Source organism: Podarcis vaucheri (genome assembly GCF_965113315.1).
Source record: "Podarcis vaucheri genome assembly, chromosome: 14".
Classification (NCBI taxonomy): domain Eukaryota; kingdom Metazoa; phylum Chordata; class Lepidosauria; order Squamata; family Lacertidae; genus Podarcis; species Podarcis vaucheri.
The window spans coordinates 6,042,777-6,066,763 of record NC_138752.1 but is presented as its reverse complement, the minus strand read 5'-3'; the positions used below and the strand labels follow the sequence as shown (position 1 = coordinate 6,066,763).

At 45.8% G+C, this 23,987-nt stretch overlaps 1 protein-coding gene and 1 long non-coding RNA gene across 2 annotated transcripts in view; one reads left to right on the top strand and one right to left on the bottom strand.

Moving 5' to 3' along the window:
- The window catches only part of MYO1E (myosin IE), an 81,571-nt gene that overhangs the window by 45,373 nt on the left and 12,211 nt on the right, over nucleotides 1-23,987 (bottom strand). The window contains exons 4-9 of the mRNA XM_082198370.1: nucleotides 17,856-17,943; nucleotides 15,172-15,261; nucleotides 11,909-12,040; nucleotides 11,172-11,306; nucleotides 8,425-8,557; nucleotides 6,670-6,866 (exon numbers count right to left, since the gene is read on the bottom strand). Coding sequence (XP_082054496.1) covers nucleotides 6,670-6,866; nucleotides 8,425-8,557; nucleotides 11,172-11,306; nucleotides 11,909-12,040; nucleotides 15,172-15,261; nucleotides 17,856-17,943 — 775 coding nt within the window. The remainder of the gene's footprint in view (nucleotides 1-6,669; nucleotides 6,867-8,424; nucleotides 8,558-11,171; nucleotides 11,307-11,908; nucleotides 12,041-15,171; nucleotides 15,262-17,855; nucleotides 17,944-23,987) is intronic.
- Nucleotides 22,682-23,987, top strand: part of LOC309518552 — a 117,907-nt gene continuing 116,601 nt past the window's right edge. The window contains exon 1 of the long non-coding RNA XR_014213484.1: nucleotides 22,682-22,962. This is a non-coding gene — a long non-coding RNA (uncharacterized lncRNA). The remainder of the gene's footprint in view (nucleotides 22,963-23,987) is intronic.

Sequence of the window (23,987 nt, the reverse complement as noted above, 5' to 3'; positions counted from 1 at the left end):
AGGATTCAAACACTAGCAAGAATGTAAGGTCTGACAAATTCCTCCGTTGCCAAGCTGACAATTTCATTTCCCAGAAGGTGGAATCGTCTATCCTCAGAAGGGGATCATCTATCCCCAGAAGGGGATCATCTATCCCCAGAAGGGGATAATCTATCTTGGACCTGGTCGTCACCATTAGGAAGGAACTGACCAATAGTGGGAGTACTAGGAAATGTGGGAGGAAGTGATCATGTTCTCCTGGGTTTCAGGATATAGAGGCAAGGGAAAACTGAGCATGGTGGACATGCACTCTGGACTTTAAGAAGGCCAATTTCAAAAAGCTTAAGGAGCTACTGGGTGTGATCCCATGGTCAGAAATACTCAAAGAGAACCGAATCCAAGGATGGGAGATTTTAAAAGGAAAAATATTGAAGGTCCAAATGCAGACAATTCCAACAAGAAAGAAAAGTGGGAGGAATCTAAGGAAACTGGTGTGCCTTCATAAGGAGCTTACAGATGAGCTGAGAGTTCAGAAGGGCATGTATAAGAAATGGAAGAAAGGGGAAATGGAAGAAAGGATGAGTATACACGAGTAGCCAACAGTTGCAGGGGGGGGGGGAGTCAGGCTGGCTAAAACTCAGAATGAGAGAGATTTAATTTTTTAAAAAGATTTCTTCAATGTCTCTGCTCTCTACCTTCTTGTATCTTTCTCTTTGTGCTTCCTAAAACAAGCAAGAAGGAGCCACGCGGCTTGGCTCACAAATGCAACAAATGAACTGAATCTAAAATGATATTTTATAGCCAGCATCTTTGCTAACCCAAAGATTGCATGATCTTTTTAAAAGTTGTGTGGAACTTTTTCCTTCTTTGTTTTATTGATGGGGATGGAGAGTTGTGAGTAAAATATTCAGTTATTTGCAAAGCTAAGTGTCTGCAATTTTTTCTAGTCTAAGCACTTTTGTGGTGAACATTTGTCTAAAGGTGGATGAGGGCAGATGTAAATCTAAGCAAGTTTGAATGTGCTTGGAGCAATCACCATTGTGTTAACTCTGTTACTGGAGAGTAGGAATCAGTCTTTCCCTTTCTCTAATAAATTAAACACCAGAAGGAACAAGGAAGGAAAAGAGAGAAAGTTACCTCTCTGGCCTAAACAGTAAAGGCACTGCAGGTAAGCAGCAGCTGTCTCTTACTCTGGATGATGGAACAAGAAGGTGGTTGGAAGGAGGACCCTGTGGACCAGGGCTGGAGAGTCGAGGGCCCTCCATATACTGTTGGACTCCAGTTCCCATTAATCCCAATCAGCCTGGTCAATGATTCAAGGATGATGAAATCAACAACATCTGGAAGGTCACAGGGCTAGAGCCATATGGCTGCCTGAAATGGCCACTGCAGCCACTACAGAATATGGGAGATGTGATGCTTTTGCCCTGTGGCAAAAATGTGGCTCTCCTTTCTTTAGAACATGCTTTTAGCCTTTTGCATTAAAGCAAGTAATAGATAAATTCATTGAACAGATTCGTGAAAAGGAACTGCAGAAACCCACATCCTGGACACGGTATATTAATGGTTGCCAAGCAACCAGAAAAAGGGAAGAGGGAAAAAGCAGCCTCGCCTGTTCTTGAACTTTGAACAACAACTTCAACTATGGGTCAGCAGGTGAGGATTTCATGGCACTGAGATGGCTATTATCACCCAGTGATGCTTGTAAACCGAGCTGCTATTAAAAAAAGGCCCAGGAAACAATCTGGTAGAGCAAAAAGTGAAAACAGAGGCAATCCTACAGTCATTGTGTTGCTTCTTGGTGTGTTAGGATTATTGTTCTTTTTGAAACCACCATACAATAGGAAGGCCACTCACTACAGGCCAGATTGGAAGGAAGTACTTCTGTATGTGCATTAACAAGTGACAACAAGAACATCAGACTAGGACTGAGCAGACTTGGGTTCAAATCCTCACACAGGAACAAACTCACTGAGTCTTTGGCCCAGTCACTGTCTCTGAGTCTGACTTACCCAACAGGGCTGTTGTGAAGATAAAATGCATGGGTCAGTGAGAGAATTGATGCATGCCTTCTTGAGCTGCTCAGAATAAAGGCCAGATATAAATGTACCTTGCCAACAAAGGTCCGTATAGTAAAAGCCATGGTTTTCCCAGTAGTGATGTATGGAAGTGAGAGCTGGACCATAAAGAAGGCTGATCACCGAAGAATTTATGCTTTTGAACTGTGGTGCTGGAGGAGACTCTTGAGAGTCCCATGAACTGCAAGAAGATCAAACGTATCCATTCTTAAGGAAATCAGCCCTGAGTGCTCACTGGAAGGACAGATCGTGAAGCTGAGGCTCCAATACTTTGGCCACCTCATGAGAAGAGAAGACTCCCTGGAAAAGACCCTCATGTTGGGAAAGATGGAGGGCACAAGGAGAAGGGGACAACAGAGGACGAGATGGTTGAACAGTGTTCTCAAAGCTACCAGCATGAGTTTGACTAAACTGTGGGAGGCAGTGGAAGATAGGAGTGCCTGGCGTGCTCTGGTCCATGGGGTCACGAAGAGTCGGACACAACTAAACGACTAAACAACAACAATAAATGTTGGATTTTTCATATGTTATAAATCTCCTAGGTCTCAGGAGGTGGTCACTTGTGACCTGAGGAGCTTTTTGAAACTGGAGGTACCAGGACTGAACCTGGATCATCAGCATGCAAAGTAGCACCTGCCATACAGTGAGGGCTTCGTGCCACACGCGCGCGCGCACACACACACAGACACGTGAGTGGGCAGACTCTCTGACTCAGGGAGCTTCCCCAAGACAAGAAGAGGACTAGAGATCCACAAATAGACAGGGAAGCAGAGGCAGAAGGGAGAAAATTACCAGCTTCAAAACACGCATTACAGAAAAGCCACATGATAGCAGCAGTGAGCCATGCTCATTAGAAATCCTTCCACATGGGATTCAGCAGAACATTCTGGCCCTTTAAAAGACAGATGCTGGCATATTCATCTCCTGCAGTTCTGCTCTTTTTAATGTTTTTCTTTCAGCTTCTCCTGCTTTGCACACACACCTCATGCCAGCTTTAAGGTTTTAGCACAGGACTAGAGGAGTTCAGCCTTCAGAGCTGAATGCAGCTCTCTGTCCACCCCTTGGGACTCTCCCCAAGCCACACCCCAACTGACCCATCCTCCCCAAGGCCTTTCCCTTGGCTGAACTGTGCCTTTGATTTGGGGTGATGCCTGCTGCTTGCCTGGATGGAGGCGTTTACATGTGTTGCCTGTGTAAACCTTTGGCTTTTATGTGGCTGGAATGTCGTCAAGTGTACAAAGAAAAAAATCACATCTGCTGCTTTGCCTAGTTGCCTCTGCCCAACCCCCTCACTAACGTGTGGCATCTGGAAAGCTACCCCAAAGGAAATGTGGCCCTTGGACTGAAAAATGTTCCCCACTTCTGTTTCAGAACGAGCTCAGGCTTACAAGAAAGGTTAATAATAATAATAATAATAATAATAATAATAATAATAATAATAATAATGTTTCTTTGGCTATGTCCGAAGTAAGAGGAAGAACAAGCAAGTGGGAGGTTCTCTGCATGCAGAAGACAGAGAAATGCTTTGGGTGATAGAGAGAAGGCAGAACTACGCAACACCTACTTTGCCTCTGTCTTCATACCAAAGGAAAGTGATGCACAACCTGGTGATAACAGAATAAATGATGTAAGGAGGAAGCTTGGGATCTTGCAGCCCAAGATAGGAAAAGAGGTAGTAAGGAAACACCTAGCTAATTTAAATGAATTAAAATCTCCAGGGCCTGACAAACTGCACCCAAGGGTACCAAAGGAGCTTGTGGATGTAATCTCATAGACCCTATCTATGATCTTTGAGTGTTCGTGGAGAACAGGTGAGGTCCCTACATACTGGAGACAGGCAAATGTCTCCATATTCAAAAAGGGGGGAAAGGAAGACCCAGGTAATTACCAGCTGGTGAGCTTGACACTGATACCAAGAAAGTCCTAGAACAGACAATTCAAAAGTTGGCTTGTGATCACTGTGATTACTAAGATGGGTTTCTCAAAAACAAGTCATGTCAGATGAAGCTGATTTCTTTTTTTGACTGAATTACAAGCTTTTCGGGTCGGGGGGATGCTGTGGCCATAGTGTATCTTTATTTCTGTAAGGCTTTTGACAAAGCCCCCCATGGTAGTTTTGCGAGGAAGCTGGCAAAATGTGGGCAGAACAAGGTAACTGCTAGGTGAATTTGTAGCTGGTTGATTGACCAAACCCGAAGAGTTATCATTAATGGTTCATCGTCATCCTGGAAAAAAGTGGTAAGTGGGATGCCGCAGGACTCTGCTGTTCAACATCTTTATAAATGGATGAAGGAATTGAGGAGATGACTTTAACAGACTGGAGTTGGGCCCAAACTAACAAAATGAATTCCAATAGGGACAATAGTAAGGTTCTGCACTTAGGCAGGAAGAAGGTAAGGTACCCCTGCCCGTACGGGCCAGTCGTGTCCGACTCTAGGGTTGCATGCTCATCTCGCTCTGGAGGCCGTGAGCCAGCGCCGTCCAAAGACACTTCCGGGTCACGTGGCCAGCGTGACGAAGCTGCAGCTGGTGAGCCAGCACCAGCGCAGCACACGGAAACGCCGTTTACCTTCCCGCTATAAAGCGGTCCCTATTTATCTACTTGCACTTAAGAGTGCTTTCGAACTGCTAGGTGGGCAGGAGCTGGGACCAAACGACGGGAGCTCACCCTGCGGCGGGGATTCGAACTGCCGACCATACGATCGGCAAGTCCTAGGTGCTGAGGTTTTACCCACAGCGCCACCCGTGTCCCCGAGGCAGGAAGAAACAGATGCACAAATATAAGATGCACACCTGGACTACTGCATACAGTTCTGGGCACCACAGTTTAGGAAGGACATTGACAAGCTGGAAAGTGTGCACAAGAGGGCAACCAAGATGATCAAGTTCTGGAAACAAAGCCTTATGAGGAGCACTTGAAGGAGCTGGGTATGTTTAGCCTGGAAAAGAGGAGACTGAGAGGAGATATGATAACCATCTTCAAATATCTTAAGGGCTGTCACGTGGAAGAGGGCACATGCTTGTTTTCTCCTGCTCTGGAGGGTAGGACTTGAACCAATGGCTTCAAGTTACAAGAAAGGCGATTTAGACTAAACATTCAGAAAAACCTTCTGACAGTAAGAGCTGTTTGGCAGTGGAATGATCTCCCTTGGGAGGTTGTGGACTCTCCTTCCTTGGAGGTTTTTAAGCAGAGGTTGGATGGCCACCTGTCATGGATGCTTTACCTAAGATTCCTGCATTGCAGGTGGTTAGACTAGATGACCCTTGGTCCCTTCCAACTGTATGATTCTATTATTCTATGAGGTAAACTTTTTTTGTTTTGATTTTTCTGTGTGTGTTCATCGTGAGCAGCTAACCTGTGGCCTTCAATATGGACTGTGGCCCTATCATTGCTGATCATCAGCCATGCTGGTTGGGGATGACAGGAGCTGCCAAGATCTAAAAATATTTTTTTAATTTTCAGGAAGGAGTTGGAGTCCAACAACATCTGGAAGACCACAGGCTTGTCACTTCTAGTAGTATGTGGAACAGGCTGCAGTCCTGAACAGTATTTTCAGATTTGGGGAAGTTTTGCAACAAAGGATTTGTTGCAAAACAAAGGATCAGAGGCACTGACTTGGGCCCAAGACTGAGGGGGCCCAATGTGCGACATCACACGGGTGTGTCAGGGACTGGCTGGATGAGGAAGAGTGGTAGAAGACACACACCAAAAGAACTCCCCGTCCCCTGAGGAAGGCACAGAAGATGATGAATAAGATCCTGGATCCTGGTGGGGGGTACCTGTCACACCTCAGAGGAGGGGACAAGCCGAGAGGTACTAGAAGCAGGAAGCTTGAGAGATAATGAAGAGGCAGAAGAGGCAGGTGGCCCAGCGCAGGGCAAGGTGATGAGGCTTCCAGTTTGGATGCAGGCTTTGACAGAGGTGATCGAAGGGTGATCCATCCTGACAGCTTCTCTGTTAGCGGCTCTCCAGCCCCTTACTCCTAGAATGCGACAAATGTTACATGTTGCCGAGCAACAAGCCAGGCAGGCGCAGAGAGAGAGACTTCTGGACCACAGAGGGAGGAGCCCTGACTCAGAAGGCTAGAGAGCAAAGCAGGGGCTGCATGCCAGTTCACACAACTGCTTCATTAGAGGATTTTGCCTTTATGAGCCTCATTGTATTTTTTTATTTCCTTAATAAAGAAACTAACTGCAAGTTCGCCTCATTTCTCTCTGACCTGTGAATGACATACTCTGCCTATCGGCTCTGTGACAGCGCTCCTCTTACATCATGCATGCGTTTGCACCAGGAGGAGGCTAGGAGCCCAGAACCCAGCACATCACAGCCTCAATTGCTGGCAGCTCCTCTCTGATGCTCAGGAGCTGGCCACTGATGCTGTGCCACGCATGGCTCCACACTTGGCCTCATATGCCCGCTCAACATTGGGGGAGCTCAGCCCCCTGCCAACAATTATTGAGGGGGCGGAAGACGCCGCCACCCCTATGAGTTGGTGCCTATGTTTATGATAAAGACCACCATTTTTGATTCAAGTCAACCACCTGAGTATGGTACCAAAACCAAAAACAACAACCGCCCCCCCCAAAAAAAAACTTGAATTGTCACACCTACATCCACCAAGTAATCAAACACTCTGGCGTGAAGGGCTTTGGCTAAGGCATCCCTGGTGTAGCATGCTTGCTCTACATTGAGGGTCACGTTGATGGATTCTGATTTGCCCCCCCACTTGCTGTCCATCTGCCTGCTGGTCAGCTTCTCCTTGAGTCGGCCCTGGTTAATTCCCAGGAGGAAAGCCGGGAACGCCAAGACTGCAAGAAATAACAAACACATAAATAGAACATTTACAATGAGGGCAAGTTTAGCCAAGCTGACGGCAACCCCAAAGCAGAATCGAAATAAGTGATGCTGCATCCAACAAAGCAGCCCACAGAGGTGTAGTAGTAAAACATGCTTATCAACCGATTCTCTAAAATTTTGGAGAACCTTCTGCTGAGAAAATAGGCTTTACATTCTTGTAGGGTCTCCACTCCTCTTCCATTCTTGAACTAGTGAGCTTGTTCTTATCATGTTTCCCAAGAAAGAATAGAGATGGTGACAGCGGCTCATCAGGCAAGGTGGAGAATCCTCTTGCAAAACCTTCATACATGGTTTAACAAAAGAGGTGGGAATCTTCCTACACAAGCCACGTGGAAAAAGATAGGGTGCTGCACAAGAGTGGAGCTGTTTCACTGGGCAGGGCAGGCATCAGCTAGTAGCATTGTTGGGGCCCCACAGCTGAACCCTTGCAGCCTCCTGGCTTTACTATCCCTTATTCTGAAGTGTTCCTGGCAGTTCACCTGGCCTGTTGAAGAGAGCAAGCCAACGCAAGGCCAGAAGCAGTCCTTTCCCTCTGGGAGACGGTACGGATAGGGCCCAGAGGGAGAGGTCAGCAAACTGTCATGTGGCACAAAGGAGGGAGTCCACTGACAACACCTTGCCCAAGGACGCCCTCAAATCCAACCCCCAGGACCATCACTGGGGCTTGCATATGAAAACTCTCCAGCATTTGCAGCCCATGCATCAGGCTTTCCACTTATTCTGGGCACAATGCTTTGGGGGTCAGGGTAGGAGAATGGGAAAATCACTAAGTGTTTATGAGTCTCCTGTGAGCATGGAGGCACCTCTAGATCACAGCCTACACACTTGATCTGGAAAAGGAAAACAGGCACAGATTTGCAGATGCTAGTTTATATGTACAGATGCATATTTAGAGTCACAGGCAGCAGCGGAACTAATTTCCTATCCAAATTGCCCTGAATAATTCCTTCAATTAATTTGCACCACACCTTCTATTCATTTACCCCCATTAATTTCCAACAGATCCTCTTCCACATCAATCCAATTCCCCCATTCATTAATCCCTAAATCATCCCTAAATAAAGACACCTTAATTTATTTCCCCAAATTAAAAGCCCATAATGTCTCCTTGGTCCATCCTTACCAGGGCCAGTCCACCCACGAGGTGGGGTGAAGCAGCCACTTTGGGCAGCACCCCTCCCCATGGGCACCCTGCCTGAACCTCTGCTTCCACTGGTGGTGGAGAAGTGGCCCCAGTATCAGCAAAATCTCATAAGATCTTGCTGCAACCAGCTGTTGCCATCATTACTTTTCAGCAGTGCCATGCAACCTAGGTAAGGGATGCTTTGGCAGGGGCAACGGGGCACTGCAGAGGCAGGGCGGCACTTCCCACTTTGCCTCAAGCAGCGAAATGGGATGTGCCACCATGACCCTTATATCAAAGCGCCTGACCCAACTAGCTTTCCCCCCTTGCCATCTCTGCCTCACATTCAAATCTCAATGCTCTGGGAATCCACAGGGACCACCTACACTCCTCGCTCTCCACAGCTGCATAGTTGCCGACTTCTTTGAAGCTGATGTTGCCCAGGTGAAGGACTCCAGCCACAATCTGCAGCACCAAAGCCTGCTCCTCAGCAAAGATCCCAATCACATTCATGGCATGCTGCAAAAATTAAGGTTTTTCTTTTTTTAGAAAAAAGCAATGAATGAATTAAAAGCCCACCATAATAGCCAAGTGCCTTTTGTGCAAAATTCTAGTAGTATTTCTGCATCACTTTTATAGCATTCAAAATGTTATCTTTCAGCAATCCTTGCAACAGCCCTGTGAGGTAGCCTGGTATCATTATCCTAGCAGAGGCTGATGGAGAGGTGAGTTTACACCTCTTCACAGAGGTGACATTTGAACTGCCTTCCATTAACCACCATGCTATAGCAACTAATGGAATGGTACCACACTTTTAGCCTTCAAATCCCTCCTCAGAACTCACCTTTCCCGCAAACCCTTCATGTTAAATCCTCAGTCTCCTATCCCAACTTAAACACAGCCCAAGTTCACATGTAATGACAATTTGCTACCCTGAAGGGGTATCTAGAAGGGCCCCTGGCAAGGAGCTCCCAACAGCCCTCTCTTCTAGAGTGGGATAGGACAAAGGAAGAACCCTTCTGTTTTTGCTTTCTCTCCTCTACAGCTGCCACTGCCTCCTGGGCTCTTATAAGCCCCTTGGAGGAGAGACTTGCTTAGTTTGCCAAAATAACCTTGGCCACTAGAAAGCATAATGCATTATCAATTACTATTATTATTATTAGCAAAGGTTGTCATAGTGCAGGGGTCTGCAACCCGCGGCTCCGGAGCCGCATGTGGCTCTTTTACACCTTTGCCGCGGCTCCGGGGCGGATACTAGCGAGGGGAGGAGGCGCATTGTGCACCCCGACACTCCCCACTGTGGCGGGCGCTGTACTGGCTGTGACGTCGCATGGGGGCGGTGCGTGCGTTAGTCACGCACCGTCCCGTCACCTTCCCACCCGCTGTCAGATCGTGGCTCTGGAGATATATTTGTTTTAAATGTCGCAATGGTTTTTCGGCTCCCAGTTGTTGTTTTTTCTTCGGAAACGGGTCCAAGTGGCTCTTTTTGTCTTAAAGGTTGCAGACCCCTGTCATAGTGCAACAATGCACATCTGTCCACGTAGACTACCAGGAGGAGGAAACAGTGCAGGCTTTGCAAACAGCACAGAAATTTGTAGGAGCAATGGCAGTCCAGAGAATGGGGTAGGAAGGGGAGCAGGATTCAGCTAGAAAAGCCTAGGATGAGAATTAGCATCCTATGCCCCCTTTAAATGTGTTTGTGGGAGGGGGGAGGGCCGTTGAGAGAGGGCGGGGGGGGGCTATTGCTTTGTTTTGTTCTTGTTTTTATCATGTATTTGTATTTTTATACTGTATTTTCATGTTGTAAACTACCCTGAAATCTGCAGATGAAGGGCAGTATCACTCTAAGATGCCAAGGCAAGCTACAGCATTAAAACACAGTAATAAAAACAATTTGAAACTTACAATCACAGAAATAAGGTGGGTCCTAAAACTATATGTTTCAAGTGTCAAAATGTACATGCACAGCACAATAAAAAAATTCCTTCCAGTAGCACCTTAAAGACCAACTAAGTTAGTTCTTGGTATGAGCTTTCTGAAGAAGTGTGCATGCACACGAAAGCTCATACCAAGAACTAACTTAGTTGGTCTTTAAGGTGCTACTGGAAGGAATTTTTTTTATTTTGACTATGGCAGACCAACACGGCTACCTATCTGTAACTGGATGCACAGCACAGTACAAACATCAACTCATACATCTCTTATAAAGCAGAATCTGCTGGATTTGCCTCTTGCAAGATCCATAAACTCTGGAAGTCATCTGGGGTTCAGGGATCTCACAGCAAGCCAAAATCCATGCCCCCATCCCTCCTCCCCATATTATATCTAAAATGGAGAATGGTAAACCACAGCTCACTTGTGTGCTTTTCCTTGCATCTGAGTCAATTCTGGATCGCCCTTGAAACTGCAATAATAAAGCCGCTGTCCTGCCTCCCCTACTCAAGAGTCCCACTAACTGTAAACTTTACAGGCCAATATTTTTTACTGCCTCTTGGCAAAAGCTTGTCTGTTTTGTTATAGTTAAAACCAGGTTTATATTGCAATTTCCTGCCAGTGGCATATTCCTTTTGTGTGCCATATGTCAGATAATTTTGGGGCTGTGCTCCAGGGGAAGTTCCTCAATGTGTATCCAGTCAATGAGAAGACCCCAAAAAACTACCTTCCGTGAAATTGCCGTTTCTCTGCCATTACCAATCTTTGCCTGCCATGGGCAACCCGCAGGGGAGATTCTGGTGCCTTCTTCACATGAAGAAACAGTGAGAGTCAAACAGACCACTGCACATAATAAAGGAATGCACACCTCTTTCCCCTGCTTTTTAAATAAAAAAGCAAATTGCTACTATCCTTGGCTGAAGAGCCTGAAAAGGGGTTTCTAGTGGCTGAGGAATGGGGCTCCTCCAGCCTTCACAACTCCCCAAGGGTGCTGGTGCCCCCACTCCCCTTGGTCTTCAGTTACTGCTTGTCAATAGCCCATAATCTGTTTGGGGGCTCTAAGGTTTTATATGGAAAAAATATGCAAAATAGTTTTCAATCTCACATGCATTGTAATTGCTGTACAAGCAGAAATGTTATTGTTTTTACTTAAACCGAAAAGTTATTGAGGGGAGAGGTAGTAAGATGGTGAAGAATTTACCAAAGTTTCCTGGAAATCAGATTTGTCATTAATATCCTCCACTTTGTAGGATCCTGAGAGGCTTAAGTAGTGGTAATAGTCCATGCTGGTGATGCCGAGGCTGGACTTCTGCTCAGTGGAGGCACCCTCAATCATCTGCAGGACAAAGAGCAGAAAATAGTCCCAAGTCAGTAGAGAAGCTTCAGACCTTTGTGTGGCTGGAATGAAGCTGATTGTACAAAGGTTAGAATCACATCTATTGCTCCACCCACTTTATCTCTGGCCTCACCCACCAGTCATGTAGCCCCTTAGGAGGATGGAGAAGTGGATCCTCCAACTCCTGCAGGCCATTTTTTACAGGTGGGCAGGGCTGGTCAGGGGCACCTGCAAACCCCACTTTCAGCTGGGAGCTGTATCTTTATCTGCCTGTGGCTACTTTTACCAGTAGGGCAGGTGGATGTGGCTTGGGGAAAACTGGCCTCTTCAGCCAAATTAGGACTTCTGCTGGAGGCTCCACATCACTGCCCCAGGAGACGCTGCACTAAAGAACACAGCTTTCAGACTGAAGAAAGGTTCCCGGCCCCTAACATATGGAAACAAACAGGGTCTGCTCATTACAAAGGGGCTTACTCAAAAGAAGATTCTTGTGACATGGACTGTGCCCAACATTCCAAAGAGGGACCACATCTCCGCCCCCCAAAAGAAACTCCAACAGAAAACCAAAGGCCTAATGCAGACCTCCTCAAAAGATAGCTAACCTGATAGAAAATGTGGAAGCTCCTTTCCCCAGGATTCCTCATGACCACCCGTGACTTCTCCAGCAGGAAGTTGGATATTTTGCCTCCATCTGGTTCCCCACCTGGACTAAACTGGATTTCAAAATATTTTCCCTGCAAGACATAAAGGATGCAGACTGCTGGAAATGGATGAAGTAAACAGTAGCCTCAATGACACTAGGCCTTGCCAACTGGCTGCAGGCAAGGTTTAAGTTGCATAATAATAACAATCAGTGCAGGGGTTTTTTTCAGGGAGTACTCAAGGGTACATAGTATCGGCAACTTGTTGTTGTTAAAAAGTGTGGTACTTACTGTAACAACTTCATGGTGAGTACTGGCACCTATTTTTCTAGAAAAAAGCACTGATAATAATTTTATGCATGGTATGCATTCTCCCAAGAGCTTTCCATGTGAGCTCTTGGGCTAGAATGGAGGGCGGACTAGAACTGGGGTTTTTTTGTTTTTTGTTTGTTTGTTTTAGATTAAAGGTGGCATGACAGTGGACAGGGAAATCACAAGTAACAGGGATAGAGGGAGAGACCGGATCCATCTGCTTACCCAGCACAGTTGAGGTCCCCCAATACAGTGGTGCCTCGCAAGACGAAATTAATTCGTTCCGCAAGTTTTTTCTTCCTGCGAGTTTTTCGTCTTGCGAAGCAGGGTTTCCCATAGGAATGCATTGAAAATCAATCAATGCATTCCTATGGAGACCGTCCGGGGACAGAGGGGAAGCGCCGCTCTGTCCCCTCTTTTGAAGCAAGGGGCTGCGGGGAGAAGATCGCTTCTCCCCGCCGCCCCTTGCTTCAAAAGAGGTCCCGGGACAGCGGGAAGCGCTTCTTCCCCGCTGTCCCCGGACTTCTTTTGAAGCAAGGGGCGGCGGGGAGAAGCGATCTTCTCCCCGCAGCCCCAGGTCCGGGGACAGCGGGGAAGACGCGCTGCGCTTCCCGCTGTCCCCGGAGCTTGCGGGGCAAGCTTCGTTTTGCGAAGCAAGCCCATAGGGAAATTCGTCTTGCGAGGCAACTCGAAAACGAAAAAACCTTTCGTTTTGCGAGTTTTTCGTCTTGCGAGGCGTTCGTCTTGCGGGGGCACCACTGTATATATATTCCCCTCAAAATGCATCATTAAACCTTTATTCTTCCACACCCTTGAGACCCTCTCTCCTTATTTATTTACTTCATCTGTATGCCGCCCGTCCAACCAAGTTCTCTGTGTGGTTTACGTAAACAATAAATACACAACTCAATTCACAATAAGCACGCAGAAACTAAAATAAAATATATCACAATAGTAGGAAATAAGCAACAGCTAAAATGATTTAAAACCAATGTACAGTCAGCTAAGGAGAAACTTGGGCCACCAGCAAAAAGTCTCTCTCCCTTGTAGTCTCCTGCCTTATTTCATTAACTGGAGGAACCCGAAGAAACTGCTTTTCTGACTGGTCAAACAGGTTTCCAGGTTTCCTAAACATTTAAGATGGTTAAAGGTGCTAAAAAGCTAAAGGCTTGCCTCTTTCAGCAGGCCTTTGAATGCAAAGATTTTGCCTGTATGTTATCATCATCATCATCATCATCTTTGTACCCCACCTATCTGACTGGGTTGCCCCAACCATGCTGGCAGCTTTCAGCAAAATATAAAAATACAGTCATACATCAAACATAAAAACTTCCCTCTACAGGGCTGCCTTCAGATTTAGAAGACCTCAGAGTTATATCTCCTTGACATCTGATGGGAGGACAGTCCACTGGACAGGTACCACTACGGAGAAGGCCTTCTGCCCGGGCAACTTTTTAGTTAACTGTGCTGCATGATTTTATTGTGTTATGTTATTGAGTATGTAATTGTTTTATTTCTGCATCTTCCTTGACAAAACAAATAAAACCTATTAGACCAGAGACAAGAATGAGGTGTGTGTGTGTGAAATGAGTGTACATACAATGTACAATGACACTTATCATATCACCTTCAACATTGCAGAGGGTGGGAAACCCTACTCTGTCTGTCCTAACCCAAAGAAGAAATATTCCTTCATGCTTCCAGAACAAAGAAGGCACAAACATTTGCACCTCTTCCCCCTTCAAACTCTCTCTCTCTCTCTCTCTCTCTCTCTCTCTCTCTCTCTCCTCCGCATGAGTGCAGGAAAGGAAGCACAAATTTGTTCTTTGCACACTGTTCTACCAATATCCTCAACACATGGGGGGGGATTCTGTTACTCCATTTCTTAGTTGATGTGAAGCACAGAGAAAGCAGTCCTGATTCAGCAGTTTAGAAAAGCAAGCTGATCTGAATCACAGAGAGTGAAGGGAATCCCCTCCAAAAAAAGGTTGCACAGAATCTCCAGGCCTTCTTCTCTTTGAATATCCCTCCCACTCCCACAAGGAGGAAAAAGTGCTTGGGAAGTTCATTTTGCAAATGAATTTGCTCAAGTTCCAGTTCGCCCACTCCAAAAATGAATTTGGATTATGAAAGATTAATTTGCAGTTCAATTCACAATTCATTCGTGTGACCCTGAGCATTTTTTTAAGCCTACAAAATTGCACAGGCTGGTGTGCTAAAGTAATATATATATATATATTTAAGACTAAGAAAACATCAAAATGTGCACACACAGAGTGTAATGCAACACCTGCCCTAGGGACTCTGTCTCTGCTCGCTCCACTTCCCAACCACACACACACCCATGTCATGGGGTGGATGGGAGCTCCCATCCTCCCATCAGCTAGCCAACACTGCCTGAAGCAGGGCTTAATGGAGTGGGGTCAAGAAGCACTTTCCCCTTCTCCCTCCTGCAGGCTGTGTGAAGCATATCCCCACCCCTCTGTTAAACCCTACTGCCAATGTCTTTAACAGAGGGAGGGCAGGTGCTTCTCCAAACAGCTTGCCTGGGCTGGCATTTCTCACTGGGCTGGCATTCCTAACAGGCTTTCACACCAGCTGCAGAGCATGGCAACATTTTACGTTCTTATGTATATAGGAAGATAAACAATGGAATTTAAATTAAAATGGAATTGAATTAAAAATGCCCCAAAGTCCCAGCACAAAAAGAACTTATGTTCAGTTTGCCTGGAAATTATAGGAACTGCTTTCAGATGCAATTAAGAGATTTTCTAATTAATTCTTTGAACTAGTTAAACCAAATTAGTTCATTCCAAGTACTGAGAGAGAGAATGCCCCTTTTCCACCCCAAAAACAATGTGTCCTCTTTCTCATTGCGGTGGCCCTTTTGCAAGTTTCCATGGAGGACTTACAAATCTACTGGAGTTGTTGTTCCGAACTGTTTTGGCATTCCCAAAGGCTTCCAAGAGGGGATTAGACTGCAGAATTATGTCCTTCACATGCTAGAGTCAAAAGAATAAATGGGGTTAATTGCATATAAGAAAAAATACCTTAGTTAAAAAAAAAACCTTCCCAAAGTTTTCATTAAACAGTGCCTTTACATGTGTCCCAGCAAGGCAATCCTTATGATCTTCAAGGAACAGGTTCCCACAGGGAGCTGCAGAGTCTTCTTCTGGATTGTTTTGGCAAAAGAACCATGTATACTCACCTGCCCCAATTATTAGGGAATCCTGTTGTATTTGTGGGGTGCAGGGAGAAAGAGGATAGGACGCTACAGTGCCCCCCCAAATTACTCTCGATTCTGTGAAGGAGTGACCTGATTTCACCAGGAGCTTGGAAACAAAAAGGAGACCCACTCCCAATGCAGTCTCAGGAGGCCACTTCCAGGGATCCAAGCGGGCTCTTTAGACTCGTACTCTGGGCAGAGGGGATCCAGCGTAAACAAAAGCTATGGTCTAGATCTGGCACTCCCAGTAGTTTTAGCTCCAATGTGCTTGTAGGTTTGAATCCTGCTCCCTTGGTCAAAAGGAGGTTTGAAGATAAGAAAAACTGATGGAGGGCATAAGCCCCTGGTTTGCTCCCAAGCACCTGAACATTAGAAGGATCTTGTGGATCTTGTGGAATGAGGCCTCTGCCTGGACCAGAGATCATTCTTAGAGAAAGTTATGAGGCAGAGGGACAAGTGACTTGACCGTCTCAGGCACCTTATTCATGTATTAAATCCACCTTCAGACACCAGCCTCAAATGGGTGCACAGGGCCTCCAACAAGGTTGCAGGTGGACTTTTAATATTCACAGACAGATACATGCACCCAATCCAGTAATCAAAAGACAAATGTACCAATTTCATCACCTGTTTTCTGGCAAGAGTACAGTTTTCATTTTGGCTTTTGCAGAAAACGCTAGAATCATTCCCAAAAATAACGGAAAAGGCTATTTATAGTGCGCAATTAAACCAATTCCAGAAACAACACTGTGCATATTTCCGTCCAGTCACTGTTTCTTTGACTACTAACAGAGACCAAACCATGCAGACAGTTATCATTGTTTCCCATGGAAAGAAAACAGGAAGGGCATAATCAACGTGAGTACAGTAAAGCAAATAAACAGCAGGGAGCTGAGGGGCAATGACAGCAGCCACTTGGTAGGAGGAAGCAGCTACCAGTTCTCTTAAAATAGCCCAGCTACCCATCCGCTGGTGATCTCATGGACACCTGTCAGCCAGATGCCACAGCTAGCTCACTGCCTTACCCTTCAGTTGCTGCAACTCCTCTACACCTCTGGATGAAAAGTAAGTGCACACGCAGCAAGGGTCAAAGTGGTTGATTTTCAGGCTGTTCCTTTTTCTGACTTAAGATGGCATTCAGGACGGAGAAGGCTCTGAGCCTCCAGAACTGGCACTGCTGTACCTGTACAGGTACCCAACAGGATTTCAGGAGACTCCCTGTCCAATTCCTCCTACAGAGGAGAGCCTGTGTGGATTATAGAGAATGGGAGGGCTAGAGGGTGGGTAGCTGGCCGCCAGATTTCAGTGTTCTAGAAACGTCACATACACACCCATTGCCTCTTTACGCTGGAAGTGGAGAGCAAGATACAGTAAGTAGAAAGAATTAGGGAGGGGAGGGGAGAGCTGTTGTAAGTAAGAAGAGCCCTGCTGGATCAGACCAACCCCAACATTCTTTTCCTACAGTCCCCAATGCAATGCCCCTAGGAAGCCCACCAGCAATAGCACTCTCCCTCTCAAGCATACTGCCATTGATGCTGGAGGTGATATAGCCACCATGACTAGTTGCCATTGACTGCCACATCCCACTATGCTGGGGTGCCTGGTTGTGATCAAACAGAAGTGGTGGAAACTGGGATTTCCTTTCTTTTAGTGGGAGCGTGGGGGAACAGAGGCAGAAATGACAACAAATAATTTTTTGAAGGGCAAACATGAATGCATTTGAATGTTTTAGGTAAAGTCAAACTGATTGGCAGTGGAAACGGTCCACTGGTGCTGTTCCAGTACAGCCCTCTACTGAAAAGGACACTTTAAAAAAACCAAAAACCCTTATCCTCGAAATCCATTACTTGTTCTCAGCATTGCAACACAGAGCTATACTACCCCCAAGCATGGAGGCTCCATTGAGCCAACCATCCTGGCGGGATGGGGCTTCTATGAGTTAAGCAGGAAACAGCAGCTTTGAATGGGTGGAGCCAAGGGAAGGCAAGTGGGAGTAAGTTAGCAATGGAGAAGGGGCCCTCATCCGTTACAGAGTGGAGGGTGAGGACTGGGAGGCAACAGTGACACAGCTGAACAGGTCTATGTCAAAAGAGCATCAGGAAGCACTGAAGGAATTAGCCCCCACCAGTCCCTGTAGAACTAAGATATTGACGGGATTAATGATACCATTAGATGAACAATCAAGAATAGATGCTCCTAACTAACCCAAGGCTCCTTTCAATAAGTTTCAACTTGTTTCAGCCTCAGATTAACCCACTGAGCCTATGAACAAGCTACACAGGAGTACAAATGTCATCTGATGACAATCAGTGTTACAAATACATCCCCAAGTCAATGGTACAAATACTTCTCCCATCAGTATCCACTTACCTGCACTTTTGGACCTCCTCCTGATATTTTGGAGATGTAACTCATGATGTACTTAGCTGCCACAGTCTTCCCAGCACCACTTTCACCACTGGGGGGGGGAATAGAAGTAGGATATATTTGAAGACATCCAAAGGCAGAGACCCCAAATACACGGTTTAGCATTACAAGTACAAGCAGACTCGAGCCTCAACCTCATGCGTTCTTCCCTTCCATTCTTGCTTTGCAGCAGCCCTTCTAACTTGTCATTTCATTCACATCCGGTGAACTGTGGCTTGTGCACCTTCTTGGATTGAAAACTACAGTTCAAAGTGAATGTATGATCCTGATTTGCATGCAACCCATAGTTTCAAGATTTGGATGCAAAGACAAACAACAGTTTGCACGAAACCAGAAAATGAGGCTTCTAATCTCTGCATGTGATGGAACAAGGAAGCATACAAGCCAACATTATATCTGATCTCCTTTACATCTGCACACAATGTTTTTTATTCTAGTTTTATTGATCAGGAGCTTGATAAATTTGTTCAATATAAAAACTGTAAAGCTAAGCAAGACAACAGTACAATATTTATGAACTGCAATAACCAGAAGCGAGTCCTATTCCTGCTGGCCTGACTCTTTCCGAGCCCTTCTTAAATATCAGTGAAATCCCTCTAGGGAACTGTGGTCATTCCAGCAAAAGGATTTTTCTAGCGTGGTTGTGCACCAGTTCCTCTCTCTTCTATTGCTTTTCCAATAAGCATATAAAAATGTGCACTCTCCTTTCTAATTCATCCCCCTTTAGGGATCTCTCACCAGAAGCATTCTGCAAAAACATGTATCTTAAATTTAAAAAAACAAAGCAGTTATAAGTGACTCAAAGCCACTAAAGGTTGGGGGTAAAAGAACACAAGAGAGAGAGAGAGAAACATAATGTAATCCCATATCCATTTCAGGGACTTTTGATGCCTCTATTAAGTGTTCCCATGTACAGTTACCAAAAACTGCAATGTGTGTTGAACATTAAAAAAAAACATAAAGAGAAAAACTTGGGCAATAAAAGCATCCTGTATAGCACTCAAGAGTGATGACTAAGTTTTACAGAGAGCCTTTGTTTTCTGCACTACCTCATTTCAGTAGACATTTTCAAAAAATTATAATGGAGAAACAAATAATATATAGGTTAATAATATACATTTTGATTCACAGAAGAAGAGCCTGGCTGTTGGATCAGATCAAAGGCTTACTTAGTCCTCATAGGATGCCCATGTCCATTAAGGGAAGCCCCCAAGCAGGGCATAGGCACAACATCTCTCTCCCTGCTCATGATCCTGTGGAACTGGTATTCAACTGTATGCTGCCTCTGATCCAGGAAGGAGCATATATAGTGATCATGTCTAGACGCTACTGATGCCCATGTTGGTGGCCTCCATCAAATCTTGTGGAAAACAGCTACAGTTAAACCATAGTTTGATGCTGGTTTTAGAGTAGTGGTACCTATTTATCTACTTGCACTGGTATGCTCTTGAACTGCTAGGTTGGCAGAAGCTGGGACAGAGCAAAGCAGCTCACCCCGTCACGCATATTCATACTGCCGACCTTCTGATTGGCAAGCCTAAGAGGCTCAGTGGTATAGACCACAGCGCCACCCGCGTTCCAGTTAGATTACTACCAGACATGATATCATACATCTTTGCCCAGTCTGGTGCCCTCCATATGTTTCAGACTACAGTTCCCATCAGTCCCAGCCAGCAGGGTTGTATGATACTGGGGCAGATGGAAGTTGTAATGTGAAACATCTGGAGGGCACCTGGTTGGTGAAAGGTGACATAATACACCATAGGCTACTTTTGCCCCAAGCCCCAAGCAATACAAAAGCTTTCTCTAGCACTCTTAAAAACTGGTTGGCCTAAGTAAAAAACATTATTTTTAAGAGATGGTGTGCTGGGGTGGCTCAGAAGAGGAGCTATGAGCCAGGCCACCCCTTCTTCTTTGGTGATCACTCGTAGCCGAGTTAAGATTGTCTTCTATGAATATGATCTTAACAGTGTGTCCATATGTGATTATGGAGGGCAATTCTGGATCCGCACATCCTTCCATAATGGGGACAAAGGTTTATGGGCAGGAGTTGATCTTGGTGAGGGTTTGCCAAATGTGACTTCCTCTTAGCTCATTTCTCCCTTTCGTCCTGAGTTTGTGCTTCTTCAAAGTCCATGACACCTTTAGTGAAGGCTGTTCTCCAACTGCAGTGCTGGCAGGCCAGTGTTTCCCAGCTGTCGGTGTTTATACAGTGGCACCTCTGGTTACAAACGGGATCCATTCCGGAGACCCATTCGCAACATGAAAAGAGCACAACCCACAGCGGCGCGTCTGCGCACACACGGGTTGCAACTTGCCGCTTCTCCACATGCATGTGACATCATTTTGTGCTTCTGCGCATGCGCAAGTGGCAAAACCCAGAAGTACCGTATTTTTTGTACCATAACACTCACTTTTTTCCTCCTAGAAAGTAAGGGGAAATGTCTGTGCATGTTATGGAGGGAATGCCTACAGATGGCGGGGGGGGGGGGGGTCTGCTGCAGTTGTGAGCAGAGGATCCATGGTTCCCCTACCTTCCCTCCTCCGTGGCTCGCTTTGAAACAGCAAAGCGGGAGAAGAGCCACTGAGTGGGGAGGAGAGAGGGACAGAGAGCCTGCTTGCTTTAAAGGAGCAAAGCAGGAGAGGGGAGGAGCCACTTACACGAGTGTAAGCGGCTCCTGTCCGGTTGGTTCCTTTAAAGCAAGCAGGCTCTCTGTCCATCTCTCCTCCCCACTCAGCTCGCTAAATAGCAGCAAAGTTTTTCAGCTCGCTAAGCCGGGGATGAGCGGGGAGGAGGGAGAAAAGCAGAGCCTGCTTGCTTTAAAGGAGCAAAGTGGGAGAGGAGCCTTCTCCCCTTATACCCCTCTTCTTCATTATTAGCAGCATCCTTCTCCACACGCCCCACGTGTGTTCCTTGTCCCTTGAGTGCTTTTCCTTCCATCCCCACTTAAAACGTGGTTACAAAGCACGGATCCACATGGATCCTCAGGATTTATGCACTGGGTCACCCCAAATTCACCATCAGATCACACAGCATGTCCATGGCTACATCTTGCACCAAAAAAAATCATGCACCCACTGTTGCCTGGGGCCGCAGTGGTGCAAAAACGTGGTTACAAAGCATGGATCCACATGGATCCTCAGGATTTTTGCATTGGGTTACTCCAAACTCACTGTCAGATCACATGTCTGAGGCCACATCATGAACCACAAAAATCATACATCCACTGTTTCGTTTAGAATTTTTTTTTTATTGTTTTCCTCCTCTAAAAACTACATGCGTGTTATGGTCGGGTGAGTGTTATCGAGCGAAAAATACGGTAACCCTTTCTGGTACTTCCGGGTCGCCGCGAGACGTAACCTGAAAGAACATAACATGAAGCGGATGTAACATGAGGTGTGACTATATTACATTTTTAAATATTTGCCTTAAGATTTGCCTTAAACCTCTTTTGCTGTCCACCGACATTACACTTTCCATTCTTAAATTGGGAATAGAGTAGTTGCTCTGGAAGACGATAATCTGGCATGTACTATGCCTGAAAGGGGCCCATCAGTGGTGAGAAAGATTATTGGTGGGAAACGGTCCTTTTGTTGCCTTTTCACTGGAGAGGTCAGTCATTGAATCCTGGGGTCCTTCGGCATGCAGAGCAGGTGTTCTTGAGGTATTGAAGCCACAGTTAGTTGAAAACAGAAAGCAATGCTTCTAAACCTCTGTTTGTGGCTGTTCCTGAGCAGGCGAGAGCCCACAAGCCTATTATTTGAAGCCTGCCCTTCATCATAATAGATCCCAGGGTGGAGTATAATGCATAAATTACAATGCACAGCTCACATAAAATCAACTGAAAGCAATTGAAACTATAAATCAATGTGAACAATAGGAACAGCTAAAAATACAACACTGAAACCCCAGCAAGTTATAGAAGCTGCAAAGCAGGCTTCCTTAGGATTAAACTTCAGTGCTCCATCTGAGCCTTCCCCGCGTCTGTGAAGCCATTTTGAAAATTCAAAAAGCATTCTGAAAATCCTGTTTCTAAATACTCATTTGGCTTGCTTTTATCATTCGGGGGGGGGGGGGACCAGTACAGCTGCTCACACACGTTACTTAACAACCGACCAGCTGACAGGAAGTTCCAAGATGTTTAAAAACATGGCTTTTGTTAGGAAGTGCATAAATAGTCCGATTACAGAATTAAGGATTTGGGGACTCAAAGAACACACGGCCATGTTCTCAACAAAGAAGATTTAAAACCTGCCTTCTAACAGAAACGACTCTATCCCAAGCGAGCCGGGGGAGGGGATATTTGAGCTATCAAAGGTGGCATAATGCCTACATGCAGTGCCAAATTCAAAGAGTCTGTGGTATGGAAGGGGGAAAGGTGGCCACTGAGGATGGCAACAATTCTTGTGTGAAATAGTAGTCATGTTTACTCAGACACAAGTCCCATTGAGCTGAATTGGACTCACTTGTCATATTATGACCTAGTTGAGATTCCTGCAATGCAGGGGGTTGGACTAGGTGACCCTTGGGGTCCCTTCCAACTCTGCAATTCTATGATTATTACTCTGCATTCCATTTGGAGAGGTTTGCAGGGAGAAGAGAAACAGCCACAGGCAGCTCAGCAGCCTCTGAGAAGTCAGACTCAACTATATGCTTAAATAAATTACGAAGTCCATGCATTAGTACTATTACAATTAAATGAAAAATCAAAGCAGGATTTGGTGCCAGAACAAAGTAGGAGTTTAGCTGGTGGAGGCTGCATTGAACAGGCTCAGTCTACTGTGCCCTGTTCCAATGCCACCATCAGACACATGTACAGTGGTGCCTCAGGTTACATACGCTTCAGGTTACATACGCTTCAGGTTACAGACTCCGCTAACCCAGAAATAGTGCTTCGGGTTAAGAACTTTGCTTCAGGATGAGAACAGAAATCGTGTTCCGATGGCGCAGCGGCAGCAGGAGGCCCCATTAGCTAAAGTGGTGCTTCAGGTTAAGAACGGTTTCAGGTTAAGAACGGACCTCCGGAACGAATTAAGTACTTAACCCGAGGTATCACTGTATAGGGTGGAGAGGTCTGCAAAAAAAACCCCACCCCATTGTATTGAGTCTGCTGTTTACATTCACGCAAACCATGCGTAAGTTCTAGAAGATGCAACACCATATTCATTGGAAGAGCAAAAGCAGAATAAGTTAGAAAAAATAATGCCATGACAAATAAACTACAAACACACAAAGAGATGGATTACAAAATCCCTGAAGGAGAAGGATGCATTTAAATGCTGAAATATAAAAGTTGAAAACTGAACCCAAGGAATCATGCAGTATCAAGCACCCTGATTTCTAGGTAAAATTAAGTGTTTCCATAATGAAATCTGAGCAACTGGATGTTTAATTTTTAAAGGGTTATTCAATGAAGTGCAACACTCTCTTTGTTGTAATGAGGCTTGCACAGCTCCAGGGGTCAACAGGGCAAGCACACCTGATTGTCTGGGCCTCTGTTATTCTCTACAACAGAGCTGGGGAACTATGGCACTCCAGATTTTTCTGGACTATACTTGCCATCATCCCTGGCCATTGGCCACACTGGCTGGATCTGATGGGAGGTGGAGAAACAACATCTGGGGGGCCACAGGTTCACTATCTGTGTTCCCCAGGCTCAGAACTCCTCCATTATCCACAAAGGTAAAGCCAGTTATCACATGAATTGACCTTTGGATCTAGGAAGACCTTTGAGCTCTTGATTTGCAAAACACCCCCCGCCCCCAAGACAATGTTGAGAAGGCGAAGGCCTCGTGCCTGCTACTTCCTAGAAAAGCTAGAATGTCCCATTTCAGTCCTTGACATCTCCAGGTGGGGCTGAGAGAATGTCCCTACCTGAAACACTGGAGAGCTGCTGCTAATCGTCATAGACAATACTGATCTAGATATTAGGCAGTTTTCTGTGTTCTTAATGCTGCACTGGGCAGCTGCTGTTGGTGCCCCACAAGTTCTGTACTTTTCCACATGGCCACCACAAGACTTTGACTGGACAGCCCCTCCAGCAAAGTGGAGAGAGGTCTAGATTTGTGTAACTG